General features: G+C 44.1%; 3 protein-coding genes across 3 annotated transcripts; 1 reads left to right on the top strand and 2 right to left on the bottom strand.

Annotated features, from left to right (window-relative positions):
- Nucleotides 1-320: 320 nt before the first annotated feature.
- On the bottom strand, nucleotides 321-1,038 carry IWZ02DRAFT_467094 (Prefoldin; the record flags this gene model as incomplete). The annotated part of the gene is made up of 3 exons (XM_066768538.1): nucleotides 321-676; nucleotides 776-940; nucleotides 1,005-1,038. 3 exons carry the CDS (start codon nucleotides 1,036-1,038, stop codon nucleotides 321-323), a joined length of 555 nt encoding a protein of 184 aa, XP_066627222.1.
- A 179-nt stretch (nucleotides 1,039-1,217) lies between these two features.
- IWZ02DRAFT_486722 (uncharacterized protein) lies at nucleotides 1,218-2,538 on the top strand (the record flags this gene model as incomplete). The annotated part of the gene is made up of 2 exons (XM_066769290.1): nucleotides 1,218-2,168; nucleotides 2,233-2,538. The coding sequence occupies 2 exons, from the start codon at nucleotides 1,218-1,220 to the stop codon at nucleotides 2,536-2,538; spliced, it is 1,257 nt and encodes a 418-aa protein (XP_066627221.1).
- Nucleotides 2,539-2,620: 82 nt separating this feature from the next.
- Nucleotides 2,621-4,477, bottom strand: IWZ02DRAFT_19630 (uncharacterized protein). Its single transcript, XM_066762505.1, has 3 exons — nucleotides 3,217-4,477; nucleotides 2,993-3,169; nucleotides 2,621-2,934 (listed from the first exon to the last, which is right to left on the bottom strand). The coding sequence occupies exons 1-3, from the start codon at nucleotides 4,146-4,148 to the stop codon at nucleotides 2,703-2,705; spliced, it is 1,341 nt and encodes a 446-aa protein (XP_066627220.1). The 5' UTR covers nucleotides 4,149-4,477; the 3' UTR covers nucleotides 2,621-2,702.
- Between the last annotated feature and the right edge of the window lie 9,553 nt (nucleotides 4,478-14,030).

Raw genomic sequence — 14,030 nt, 5'->3', positions numbered from 1 at the left:
TTCAGCATTGAGCCTTATCTGGTGTATTACATTTTCATCGTGTACTACAGTCTACGTTGCTGGTGTCATTTGTAGACACAGCGGCAGGTCGACGTGCTGCTCTCGCTGCTCTCCCAGTACGCGGCCTCGATGGCGTTGACATATTCAAGGTAACGTATCAAGCTTGACCCCGCCCTTCCGAGCTTCTGGCATGTCCAATGCTTCTCCTGCTAGGTCTCTTGCAATACCAGGAGCCAGTCACCGTCCATAGCAAGTGTGCTCTGGCCTATTTTCGCCTACCCGAGCCTTGCGTTGCTGTCCCAATCAACGCTGCCCTTCTCTTACGACGCAGCAGCAGTAGCCTGAGGCCCAGCCGCAGCCGCCTGCGCGCCCGCCTGCCCCTGAGCGGCGAGGACCTTTTGCCTCAGAACATCCTCGACGACGCGCAGGTTACCGCTCTTGCCAGTGACGATTGCCTCGAGATCCTTGAGGTTCTTTTCGAGATCCTTGATCTTGCGGTCGTAGAAGTCGGCGGCGTCGGCCGTGCTCTTTTCGACAAAGAAGCCCGTCCCGATGTCGACAAGGACGCTGCTCAGGTTGGCGAGCGTGCCGGGAACGTAGAGGGACGAGGTGAGGGGAACGAGGATGGGTTTATCTGTGAAGACCGTCGATGCGCTCGTTAGCGTCTTGTGCGTACCTAGACTTCGAGGGAAAGTGTCGCGGCGAGAGGGCAGATATTAAGGGGATGTTGGCGGGGTGTGAATGGCGGGCGCATAGCGATGCGCGAGCAGCGTACCGGTCGAGCCAGACGAAACGCCCGTGTTGATGGACTTGAGGCAATCGCGAAAGCGAGTCTGAGCGCCGCGAAGGGATTGGAAGGAGCCAGTAAGGTGTTCGAGCTCCGTGTCGAGCTGCTTCTTGAGCTGCGACAACTGTTGCACGGAGAGGGATGCCAAATCGACTGGAAATTCCAATTGTTAGAGGAGTTGCTGTCGTTGATCATGATTGTCGTGGGCCAGGCTCACCGGTCTGTCCGCCTTTTTCGCTCGATGATGCCATTGTCGGGACTGCTTGCGGAGCTGGAACGGGCGATGATGCAGTTGCTTGGTGTTGAGTTTTTGATTGAGTCAGGTCAATGCATGCGGCGGAGCCTGAGCGAGTCAGATGAAATGTTGTTTCGACGTCAACGCCGGCATCATTTCTCCTTCTCCTCGACCAGCAACCCCTCCCTGTATACCATGGTCCGACTGGTGGCACGGCTACCGCCCAGGCTACAGAAAGGCGTCGTGACTCGGCGCCAGCAAGTTCGCGGAATTGGCACTCTTTCCGAATACATCATTCCCAAAACCAAACGCCCCTCCATCAAACCTTTGCCGCTACCGGCCGAGTTGAACGAACCTGGAGTTTCAACACTTGCATGCAATCTGGACAAGCCTTCCCGGGTCAGATCTTCTCACCTAGAGACCTCTCCTGCGTCCTTTGGATGGTTTAAAACAAAGGGCGTTGATAAGAGCGTGCTGAGGACCGACCTTTTCAAAGAACACGGAACTCATACGCTAGTCCCGCTCGAATACCTAGGAGTGGACCCTTCGAACGAGAAATTTACTTTCAAACGTTTCAACGCCCCGCTGGCCACATTCGCCAGCTTTGTCGAGGCACCCTCGAAGAATTTCAATCTCTACCTCGCTCAATGTGACTTCACCTCTTTCCCGGAAAAGCTGCGGGCGTACCTGCATGAAAACCCTCGATTCTTGCGCAAGTACTCGTCGAAAAAACACCTATATGGCCGCAACATTTGGATTGGTCTTCCGCCAACGTATACGCCGCTTCACCGCGACCCTAACCACAACTACTTCCAACAAATCGCCGGCTCAAAAACGGTCCGCCTCATGTCCCCCGAAATGGGACTCAAGGTTTACAGCAAGGTTGTCGGCGGCGATGTTGCCTATGACTTGGCCTCGGGCGCCGACCCCAGAGGCATAATCCGCAGCGAAGAGATGATGGTTTCCCCACAGCGGGAAGAATTGTACCGCGCAGTTTGGGAGAATCAAGACCCGGACATCGAGATTTTCGAGGGCAAAATCGAGAAGAACCAGTCTCTGTTCATTCCTGAGGGTTGGTGGCACAGTTTTAAGAGTGGGGGCACTCGGAACGCCAAGGGTTGGAACACTACGGCTATCTCGGGATCGGTCAGTATCCCCAATCGCTTGGAAAGACGTCGTGCTTCTACATGAAACTAATCAAAGCGATCAGATCAATTTCTGGTTCCAATTCGACAGGCAGCAGGTCTGGGCGGTTAGAGATCTTGCGGCTCGTCGGCATAACAGCATACAACTCATGAGGCATTTCACCGGGAATCAAGGTTCTTCTTTCGCAGCGCACCTCTCCAAAGTGTTTGAGATCGAGCGCGACTCAGGCGTTGAGTGTGGATCTCTCCTGGGCGACTATTGGCCAGAAGTGGAAAAGGTTAACGCTGACTTGATTCATACGAGGAGACGATGGGGCTATTATGACAACCCGATGAATGATTTGAAAAGACACGCAGGTGCCGGAATATGAAATGAAGATGAAGCCAATAGGTCCAAAGTAGGCGTCAAAGGAAATGGTGACTTGTGGTCCTACGACTGCACTCAGTGAGCATTCGGATGAAGCTAGGCAGCTGCCATCCACTATCACAGTGCGCTTAACGTCTTGCGACACTCAATATGGGCCACGCCCGGCAATCAATGCTTGCCAGAAAAAGCAAAGGGGCAACCACTTCGTCCCTGCGCCATGAGCATCGACTTTGTCTTGTCAATCTCCGACAGCCCTTTGCCATCAAACTTTGCCGGGCCGACGCGCTGAATGTCGAATCCCTCGGACCCATACTTTCCTACAGCGGGATAAGGCCGGCCCATTGCCCACCTGAACCACGCCTTGGGTCCCCAGCGGTTGAAGAAGGTGGGCTCCAAGTACCTTGAGAAAGGGTCAGCAAAGAGGGTCGACTTGGATGCCAGCTTGTGTGGAGCCCTACCATGGCTCGTTTTGCCATTCCAGCAAGTACGTCTTGCCATACTTGTTGGGTTTCTCGGAAATCCTCTGGAAACGCAGGAACCACGGACGAGGGAGCGCAAAGTGGCGTATGAAAAAGGCGCGGATTCTAAAGGCCAAGTAGACGTTCTTTTGGAACCTGTCTGACGGAGCGTCGTACCTGCGTGCAATCAGCATGGAATCCACTTGGCCTGTCAATTCACTCACATCATGGCCTTGCGGAGGCGGTCATCCATCAGCGACGACACAACCTTGAAGGCAAAGGGGCGCATTGCCTTGGGCACGTCCCACAGCAAAATGGCCGTTGTTTCGTCTGCCGTCTTTTTGTTGGCCACGTCTGGTACCATGTGCGTCTCTTCATACTGCTTGGTCCACTCTTCGAGCTCTTCGAACCAGTGCAGACCATCCGTCCATCCCGTCTCCGCGCTCTTCAATTCATGATATGAAATCTCCATGGCGTCGCCCACGCTCTTCCAAAACGTGCCGAAAGCGCAGCGCTCCAATTCGGTCAGCTTCCTCCACTCGTAGCGGTCGATCCAGCGCACCGGCTCGAGCACAAGCAGCGCGAGCGTGTACAGCATGTCGGCGTTCGAAATTTTGCCGCTGGCTCGGTACATGCTGTGGATGTAGTTCAGGCGGGCAATGGCCGTGTTGGCGCGCTCGGAGCCTGGCGCAAACGACATGAACTCTCCGGTAATGACCTCGGTGTCGACATAGCGCTTGGGCGCGTACTCCGGAGTCGACAGTTGCTTGGTCGCAACCAGCAGCCGACTGATGGTCGGAATGCCATAGGTGCGGAATAGGGCGAATTCGAGCGACCTGTTGGCCAACAAGGGGAACTCGAGCTCGAACAGGTACTTTTGGATCTCGAAGGCGTGCTGGGCCGTCATGTGGCGGTAGTCGGCGCGCGTGCGGTACGGATATGAGGCCATCTTCTTGCGCGTGCGGCGGAAGCGCAGCGCGCGGCAGAGGACGAGGTAGCAGACAAAGGCACCTCCAGCCGCGCTGCCTGGATGCTCTTCGGCCAGAGCAAGGAGCCTCTCGAGGTACGGTTCTGCCTTTGTGGCGAGGCTCTGGAGACTTGCAATTGCTTGTGTGGCCGTAGAAGACAGCGCGTCAAACGCGAAGCTTTGTGCCATGGTGTGCGTGTTCTTTCTTGTGGTCTTCTCTTGATCTCTTGACTTCTTTCAATGCTCTTCTGTCCGCTCTCTTTTGTATGCTTAGGTCGTCTCGAATGACAAAAAGTTTTTATGCGCGCTAATCAAGTCAAGTATGGGTCGGCAAGACCAAAATAGGTTGGTTCCTCTTTTTTCTCTCAAAAGCACGAGAGAGCCTGGACTTTCAACCTCGGCGCGAAGCAACCAGGCCTCGGGAAATACATGGCAGGTGCATTTCCCCTCCTTTCTCAATTTCATCTGCCGAGTCCCGATTTCTTTACTACAGCCGTTTACAATAACGGTGTGGAATCATCGTTTCGTTCACAATGAAATCCCTTGTTACTGCTTGACAGATAAATCCCTTACCCTGGTTGAAATCTCAGGTACCCAACGTTACCCCAGCCTCTACAGCCCCCTTGACCCCTTCATTTAAAAGCTAGATGCGAGGTAAATAGTGGCGTAGAGATATGGTGGGGCATAGGCTTTACTCTGAAAATTCAAGTAGGGTAAGGGATTTATCAAGGAGTAAGTGGTAAGGGATTCCATTGTAAACGAAACGATGATTGTACACCGTTATTGCAAACGGCTGTATTGTCGTCGTCCCCTCTTTTTCCACTGGGCGCGGCAGAAATTAGTTACGTCATGGGCCTCTTGCGCTCTCTGCCTGGATCGCGGGCCTGACCGGCAGAAGTAGAAGAGCGCGCGAGTGGGTCGGAAGACGGCTGCAGACAGATCCCGGCCCGGGCGACGGGTCGGCGCGTAGACCTTCTTGCCGAACGCGGGCGCTAGCCGTTTGCGGCGAGGTGGTGGGCTGCCTGGGTGGCCCGGATGGGAGCCGAAGTAATGCGGTGGGGTGGATGGAGGCCGAAGTGCTCATGGTGTCCAGAAGTTCCGGTAGTCTCCTTCACGGGAGCGGAGCTGATCAGGTTCCGGGCCTAAGGAGGCATCATGTCACACGGCCGATTCAAGCAGCGCAGCCGATGTCGTACCGTTTCGATATAGAGTACCTAAGGTAGCCGGAGAGAGCGGGCCGAGCGGCGGCGCGGCGCCCCATTTCTTTTTGCTGGCGAGCACGCGGCACGCGTGGTCTCTGGGTTTCGTCTCTGATCCCTCTCGGTCTTGTATCGTTTAGCGAGGGGAAAGGTGAGGGATCCCGATTGCGCGGCCGCCGATTCCCCCCCCCCCCCCCCCCCCCCCTCCCCACAAGGCACAGCGTTTGGCCAGATGTGGCGTGGTCTGTCTGCTCTGCGAAAGGCCAGACCCTCGAGCGTGCATACGTCTGTCTGTGAGTGCGTCGGCCTAGGGTACCCGCCGGCTGCGAGGAATCCGAGCAAGATCTCTCAGTACTTGTCTTTGCTGCCTGTCTCCTTTGTTTCTCCCTCTCTTTCCGCCGCCATTTTCAAAGCCACCAACTCGATGGTTCAAGAAGCAAGACAGGCACGCCGCCTACCAACACCCAGACGGCATAATTTCAAGCCCATGAGTCGTGTCCCAGGCACCTTCAAGTCCGCACAAGGCTGACGGCGCATTAATATCTCGCTTTCCCCGGACGCCGCACCGAAAAAGCGAATCCGTCCCTCAGACCTCGACCGTCGTCTAGCCACGCCCGGATCGGCCACGGAACTGTGCTGGTTCCGTACATCTCATCCGGCCATGCAGAACTAGCGCATTCGCTGATTCGCGGGCTTGTCTAGGAGGGCTTGGCGATGATGATTGCATTGAAGCCGCTGTAGAACTTTCCGTGGCCTCTTAATTTTTTTGCATTGACAAAGAGTTGGGAGTTTGGCAAGCCATGGCAAGGTGCTGGAGCGCTATGTAGTCGTCGGGGGATTAATCGTTGAGGTCGGAAATCTGGTCCCCGTGGTTAGAAGATCCGCTGGTTAGCCTTTTAAAGGACAGCGCGAACCCCATCTAGTTTCTTGAGTGTCACCGACTGCAATGAAAGAATGAATTCGGAGCATATGCTCGAGTGAATTTGAGGTGGGCGGGAAATGATGGATGGTGAAGACGTCCATGGTGTAAAGCTCACCCGTCCACTTTAATTAATTAATCATCACTCTTCTTTAGTTTAGCCACCACTTCTTAGAAAAAGCCTATGCGTTAATAAGTTATTACTACATATAAAATTTTTAAAAAATTAAAAATCACTATACCCGCTATAACTCTATAGTACGGGCTTATACGTATATAACTAAAGTTAGAAAGTAAAAACCTACCCTCTAAAGTATTATACTATAAGTATACCCGTACCTACCCCCCTAGGGAAGGCCCTACCTAACCTAGTTTCCCTTCTACTAGACGGCTATAACTATAAAATCTAGGATACCCCTATACTACCTAGCCTACTACCTACTTAACTAGCTAATAAACCTAAGAAAATAGACTAGGACTTCCCTATAAGCCCTATCCCCCTATTATCCCTACTAATTATTATACTAGGCCTAATTAAGAAATAGTATACTATACTAAAGAGAACTATCCTAGTAGATACTTCTAAACCTAACCCTACCTACTAAGAAAAAAGGACTAGGTTTAGATTTTATCTAAACTTTAATACTATCTAGAAGGTAATTAATATAGCCCTCTCTTACATCCTATATATAATAAACCTTATATATAATATAGGTAAAAAGTAAAGACTCTATTAACCTTAGTAACATCCTATAGGATTATACTAAGATAGGTTATATAGGTAATATATTATTAGTTCTTACTACTTAAGTTTACTCCCTTAAAAATACTACTTATATACTAGAAGTAAAGGTTTACTAGCTATAAAAGCCGGTTATCCTTCCTATAAACCTAGCTAAACTATTATATATAACCTAAGCCTAGAAAGTAACTACTACTAGAAAACTATATATAATAACTCCTTACCTAAAGATAACTATAAAGCTAGCTACTACTTATTACGGTTTCTAACCGTTTACATCCTTAGATAGATCCTATAGTTAAAGTATTAGGCTTAAAGTGCCGATTCTCTATATATACTTACTTAGATTAGTACTTTAATCCTACCGTCGTGAGACTAGCTTACTACGACTAATTATTACTATTAAAAAGGAGTTAACTTACGTGCCTACGTCTTAATCTCCTAACATTTAATTAGTCGTCTATAGTAGACCTTAGACGATAGAGTAGTAGTAGTAGTAAGACGATTAGGCCCCCTAATAGGCGGCCTTATAGTAGTAATAGGGGACACCCCTAAATAAGTAGGCCTACCTTATAGAATAGGCGTACTAATAGTAGTAAGCACTTAAAGAATAATAGTAGGAAGCGCTCCGCGCGTAATAGTAGACTTAGTAGCCTTACTACTAACCCGCCGCTAGTCTACTAAACCCTAACATTATTTAGCTACTATAATAGTAGATAGCCTACTAGGCTAGTAAGAAGGAGTATGAGCGCTAAGTAGGTAAACTAACTAAGATCTTACCTAAGATGCCTATTTATAAGGGTAATAGGGACGGATTAGACGCGTAGATAGATATAGTTCATAATAAGATGAACCTAGACTATACTAACTACGCGCTAAAGACCTAGTTATTTACGGTCTAGGCTAAACTAGGTAGTAAAGCCGCTTACTAAATGACGCCTTAGTTTAAATAACATAGGGACGATCCTAATATAACCTTTAAGTAACTACTTACTTACCTAGAACTAATCTATAGCGATCCTTACTAAGTAGCGAACGCGTAACGCTAAATATACGCGTTATACTAGTAAGGAGCATTATTTTAGGAGTTTTTTACTAAGTTTAACCGAGTCTTATAGTTAGCTAGAGGTAATAAGTAGCCGGACTTAGCTAAGGTCGGCCTCCTTAAAAACGCGCTAAGTTATGAGTTATTAGCCTAGATAGTAGGTCTAGCCTTAGGAAGAGAATTATAGGAATAGTACGTCGCCTTACTTACTTAGGTTAGTAACTCTATAGAGAGGCTTAGAGCTAATAATAGTAGCGCGCATAACGGTAGTTATTAGGCTAATAGATAGTTCCGCGGAGGTAAGTTAGTAGGTCTAGCCGCTAGCGGCTCTATAACTAGATCATAAGGACGGTTAAACTAAATAAGTACTACCTCTAAAACTATAGAATAGGAACCTACTAGTCCGGCCTACTCGGCCGTCTAACGCGCTAAGTAGGTATTAGACTTAGAGGTAAGCCGATAGCGTGAGTCTAAACTCTACCTATATTATAGTAGTAACACCTACTTTATTAGTAAGTACCTATATAAGCCGGCTCGTCCTCCCTAAGCTATAGTTATCTAACTATTACTAGAGGACGAGGTTAAAGACGCCCTAGAGTCTAAGTTAGAAAATAAGGAGCTCTAGCTATAGTCGCGGTCTAGAGTAAAGTTACGAACTAGGGGGGGTTAAATTACGAGATAGTAGCCTATTAGCATAAGGCTAAGCGGTATATAAGGGGTAAATCCCTACTAGTATTAGCGCTAGTTAATTAAGCTTCTTATACTAGAGCTCTTATTAATTTAGGGAGTAAACTATACGTAATAGTAACATTCTAGTTCGTAACGCGCATAAATCTCTTAACTTATAAGATTACGCCTATACTAATACTTAGGCTAAAGAGTTTAGGATGGTTAGTAAAGATAGTAACGGAGTTTACGTTAGACTTAGGAGGATACTTAAAAATAATCCTTACTTATATAGTACCCTAACTCCCTAATAGTATTAAGCTATTAATAGGAGCGCTATAGCTCTACTAAGAGAGGGTCCTATTAGACCTATTAGCTAGGAACCTTACGTTTAAGGATATTAGCCTAATAGTACGGGAGGAGGGAAGACTAAAGGTAAAAGACGGAATCCGTTTTACTTAGGCCATCTCTACCCCGGCATACTAACTACTCACTTAAACGGTAATGAAATAGTAGAAGGGGTACGTATTCATAGTAAGCCTTACTAATATTAATAAGGCCTTAATAACTAAACTAGTTATTAGTAAAGAGGAGATCCGCCGCTAGCTACCGGAGTAGATTAGTAATAAGTACTTACCGCTATTTAGTAAGGCTCTTACGGACTTACTTCCCCCTAACTAACTAGGTATTAACTATAAGATTAAGCTAAATAAACTACCTAATAGTAAGGATCCGGATCTACCCTAGGGGCTACTCTATAGGATGAGCCGTAAAGAGCTACTAGTCTTATATAAGACGTTATATGAGCTCCTTAAGAAGGGGTTTATACGCGTAAGTAGCTCTCTAGCCGCGGCTCTAGTACTCTTTATAAAAAAGCCCGGTAGAGGATTAAGGTTTTATTACGACTACTAAGCCCTTAATGCCCTAATAAGAAAGGATTATTATCCGCTCCTACTAATTACCGAGATGCTAGCTTAAATCGGATAAGCGCGCTAGTTTACTAAACTAGACGTAGTCTTAGCGTTCTACCGCGTTTATATTACTAAGGGAGATAAGTAGCTAACGGCCTTCTATACCTAGTTTAGATTATTTAACAGGATAGTGACGCTATTCGGCCTCGTAAATACTTCTAGTATCTTCTAATAATATATTAACTAGGTCTTAAGGGAGTTCCTAGATGATTACACCTTAGCCTATATAGACGACGTTCTAATCTTTACTAAAGGATCGCGTAAAGAGCACTATTACTAGGTTAAGATAGTAATAGACCGCCTACTTAAGGCAGGCCTCTACGTTAATATTAGGAAATGTGAGTTTAAGGTCTAGTTAATAAAGTATCTCGGCTACATTATTAAGGCTAGGTAGGGAGTACGTATAGATCTATTAAAGGTTAAGGTAGTAAAGAACTAGACTAGGCTAACTACTATTAAGGCTATATAAGGATTCTTAGGTTTTACTAACTTCTACCGTCGTTTTATTAGTAGATTCTTAGAGATCGCGGAGCCTCTCGTTAGACTTACACGGAAGAATAAAGAGTTCTAATAGGATAATAAGACTAAGAGCGCGTTTAAGCAGTTAAAGCGGGCGTTTATAGAGGCGCCTATGTTAATATAGTTTAATCTAGATAGGGAAACGGTATTAGTAACGGATTTATTAGGCTATACTACTAGAGGAGTACTTTACTAACGCGATAACTAAGGCATTCTTCAGCTAATAGCCTTCTACTTAAGGAAGAATAACGTCTATAAGGCGAATTATAAGATCCATAATAAAGAGCTCTTAGCGATTATTAAAGCGTTAGATGAATAGGACTACCTATTAAGGAGCATTAGCAGCTTCACTATCTAGACGGACCATAAAAACCTAGAGTACTTTACGACTAGTAAGTAACTAAATAAGCATTAGGTTTACTAGGTAGAGAAGCTTAGTCGTTATAACTTTATAATTACGTATATCCTAGGAAAAGATAACGCTTAACTAGACGCGTTATTATAGAGAGAGTAAGACTTACCTACTAACGCGGATAATAGCCGCCTAAAGTACCGTTTTACGTAAGTACTTAAACCGTTACCTACCGGTCTTATAATAATAAGAGTAGGCCGGGAGGAAGAACTAGTAGAAGAGGACGCCGCGTACGTCTATCCTATCATGCTAGTAGATAATAAGATTAGGGGTAAGTAGATAACTAACGCGTAGAAGGAAGTAGTAGAAAAAGACGAAACCTACTAAGCTTTAAGGATAGCGGTGCTAGGTAAGAGCTAGATATTACTAACGGAACTCTCTCTTAGTAAGATATTAATGTCCGACCTTACTATAGATAATAGGGGCAATCTTTATTAGCGCGGTCGGTTATAGGTCCTAGATTCTAAACCTCTTCGGACGAGTATCCTTTAGATAATATATAACTCCCTAGAGGTAATCTACCCTAGTAATAATAAAATAGTATCCTAGCTCTACTACCTAAAGCTATTTTAGCTAAACTATAGTACCTAGGTAAAGTGATTTAGGCGTAATTACGACATCTATAGAGTGACTAAATTTTAGAGAGACTAGAAATAAGGACTACTCTAACTACTCCTAGTTCTAGACTAACCGTAGTAAGAGGTATCTATGGATTTTATAGGCCCTCTCATAATAAGTAAAGGAAACACCTATATATTAGTTATTATAGATAGGCTATTAAAAGGCGTAATCCTAGAGCCCTACTATAATCTAATAGCGGAGGCTATAGTAATATTATTCTTATAGACGTATTATTAGCACTATAGGCTACCTAAAGCTATTATATTAGACCGCGGTCCTTAGTTTATAAGTCTCTTATAGGAGCGCGTTTATAAGCTATTAAAGATCTAACGGCGCCTCTCTACTAGTTACTACCCTAAGACGGACGGTTAAACTAAGAGGGTAAACATAGAGGTTAAATAGATACTAGCCATACTAGTTAACCGTACATAAAATAATTAGGCTAACTACCTACCGGTTATTAAGTTTACGCTAAATAATAGGACCTTAGCTACTATAGGCCTTAGCCTATTCTTCTTATTATATAGCTATTACGCTAACCCCTTATAGATAAGACTCTTAGAAAGCCCTTAGAGCGTTACTAACCCGTAAACGCTAGTAGTATATAGTAATGCTATTATAGTGAAGATCTAAGAGGCTACTACCTAGGTAGAAAACGTAATAACTATAGCCTAGGTAGCCTAAGAGCGGTAAGTAAACCGTTACCGTAGCGCCTTACCTATTACGAATCGTTAAGCGGCTAATATGTAGGCGTTTACCTAGAGGCTATCTACTTAGTCGGACGTCTACTTAGTCGGACGTATATAAAATTAAAAAGAACTTAATTAAAGTTAAGTAGTTAAAAGATAAAGTTAAGTGAAGTCTTCTTAATTATCGTAAATATAGAAGATGCTATGTACTCTTCTATCTTCTATATGTATTTATATAAGAAGTAAAATGAGAACTAAACTCTCTCTTTACTGCGCGAATTACTACTTTAGTTACATTATTAAAATAGATAAGAAATTAATCTTCTTATTACTGCGCGAAGTTTCGTTTAGCCGTTAAGTAGGCTATATATCCTTAGGAGTGTTTATTATCTATCGGTACCGCCGGCTTATATAGCTCGGCCGGTTTACGCGGCTTAGTTATAATTAGCTTCGGCTTATTAAGTAATCGCGTAAGGGCGTAGTTATGATGTGCTTATATTACTAGTATCTAATATATACTCGCGTTACTAGCATCTAATAGCTATTACGACTAGCGTCTAATAGCTATTACGACATTTCCCCCCTAATAGGAAGCCTAAGTTAGCTTATTAGGTGCTTACGCGGATGACTAACCGGCGCTATTTCGGTAAGGGCGTAAAGTATAGGACTACTAGGTATATCTTATCGTTAGGTTTATAGTTTAACTAACCTTCTTTACTACTACCTTAATAATAATAATAGACCTTACTTCTATTATTATATCTTACTATTACTCTTAGCCCATCTCTTACTTAAGTAACTAGCTCTAGTAATAACTCTAGTAATAATAGTAAGTCCTCCCGTTTATAGTAGGTCTAGGTATGTATTACTACTTACTTATCCTCGCGTGATAGCTAATTATGTCTACGGAATCTCGTAGTTCTTCGCGTAATGCTTACTTAATCTAATATACGGGTATTAATTAGACTACTAGTTATACTAAGTACTAGGATAATCTCTCTACTTACGTCTTCTACGGTTACCGTAAGTTACTAGGTTTCTTATAGGGTTATTACGCGAACTACATCTAGGGTACTAGTAACCTTAACTATACTATAAGTGACCTTACCGGTACTCATCCTCCTAATTAACGCGAAAGGCGTAAGGATGAGATATAGCCTAGAGAGTACCTTACTCTTCGCTACGTAACATATAACTAGGTTAATAACTTTCTCTAGAACTTAGTTAAAGGTGTAATAAGGCCTAAACTTAAGAAGTCGGCTCTAGTTCCTACTAAAGAGGAGGAAGAGGAGTAAGGGTATAAAGGATAAGAGATAAATTTAAAATAGGAAAATAGGATGGATAAGGATAAATTAGTTTATATAGATAAGGGTTATTTACTACGGCATTAAAGGATTCTCTTTACTAGAGTATAGGTGGGTTAGTTATCTAATTATGTTTCTTCCTATGATTCTTATTAGAGGAAGGCTCTTTTCTACTTTTCTAGGTTCTTTAGTAGTCTAGGGGTAGAAGGATTAGTAGTATAGAAGTCCTCTACTTTTTAGGGGGCCCTAATAAAAGAACTTACTACATACTACTTATTATCTTAATTATATCCTACCTATTAGACCTAATACCTTAAAATTCCGTAAGTAACCTTACTTACGCGGATAAAGTTAACTTTCTATTCTTACTAGTCATTAATAACCTTAGGTTCTAGCTTAGTATATCTCTATTATAGTAATAGGTCTATAGCTACTTTACGTAGGTAATCGGCGTAGAAAAGGTTTATAACCTTCATGCTTTTTAGAAGATCTAATTCGTACGAATGTCCTTTCATTCTAGTAATCTTAAATGGTCCTATATTAGGGGCGTCTAATTTTAGATTTAGCCGGTCTGTTATCTAGCTAGTCTTCTTAATATAAATAAAGTCTCTAATATTAAAGTTAGGTATATAACGGTATTTATTAGCTTATTAGTAGTTCTTTTCTTATAATTAGTGAATTAATTTATAGGCGTACTTATAGGCTTCTTATCTTCTTTTTTAGAGAGACTAAGCTATAGACTATGTTCTACCTTTAGGTAAAGTAGTTATTATTATGTAAGTAGTCTAGTTATAATACATACGTAGCACGAAGCTAAGGTCTACTTCTACTAGTATAAGACCTATAGCCTTATATAGAAGGGTAGCCTAAGCTAAATCTATTAATAGTAGAAGATTAGACTAGTCGTTTTAGTAGTAATTAATAAAGGGTCATAGTCGGCGTATAAGGACCTAATTTACTATCTTAGTAATTCTATTTATCTAA

The sequence above is a fragment of the Phyllosticta citriasiana genome, assembly GCF_038021145.1.
Source record: "Phyllosticta citriasiana strain CBS 120426 chromosome Unknown IWZ02scaffold_1, whole genome shotgun sequence".
Taxonomy (NCBI): domain Eukaryota; kingdom Fungi; phylum Ascomycota; class Dothideomycetes; order Botryosphaeriales; family Phyllostictaceae; genus Phyllosticta; species Phyllosticta citriasiana.
Note: the sequence above shows the minus strand (reverse complement) of the source record. Positions and strands in the feature narration are given on the sequence as shown.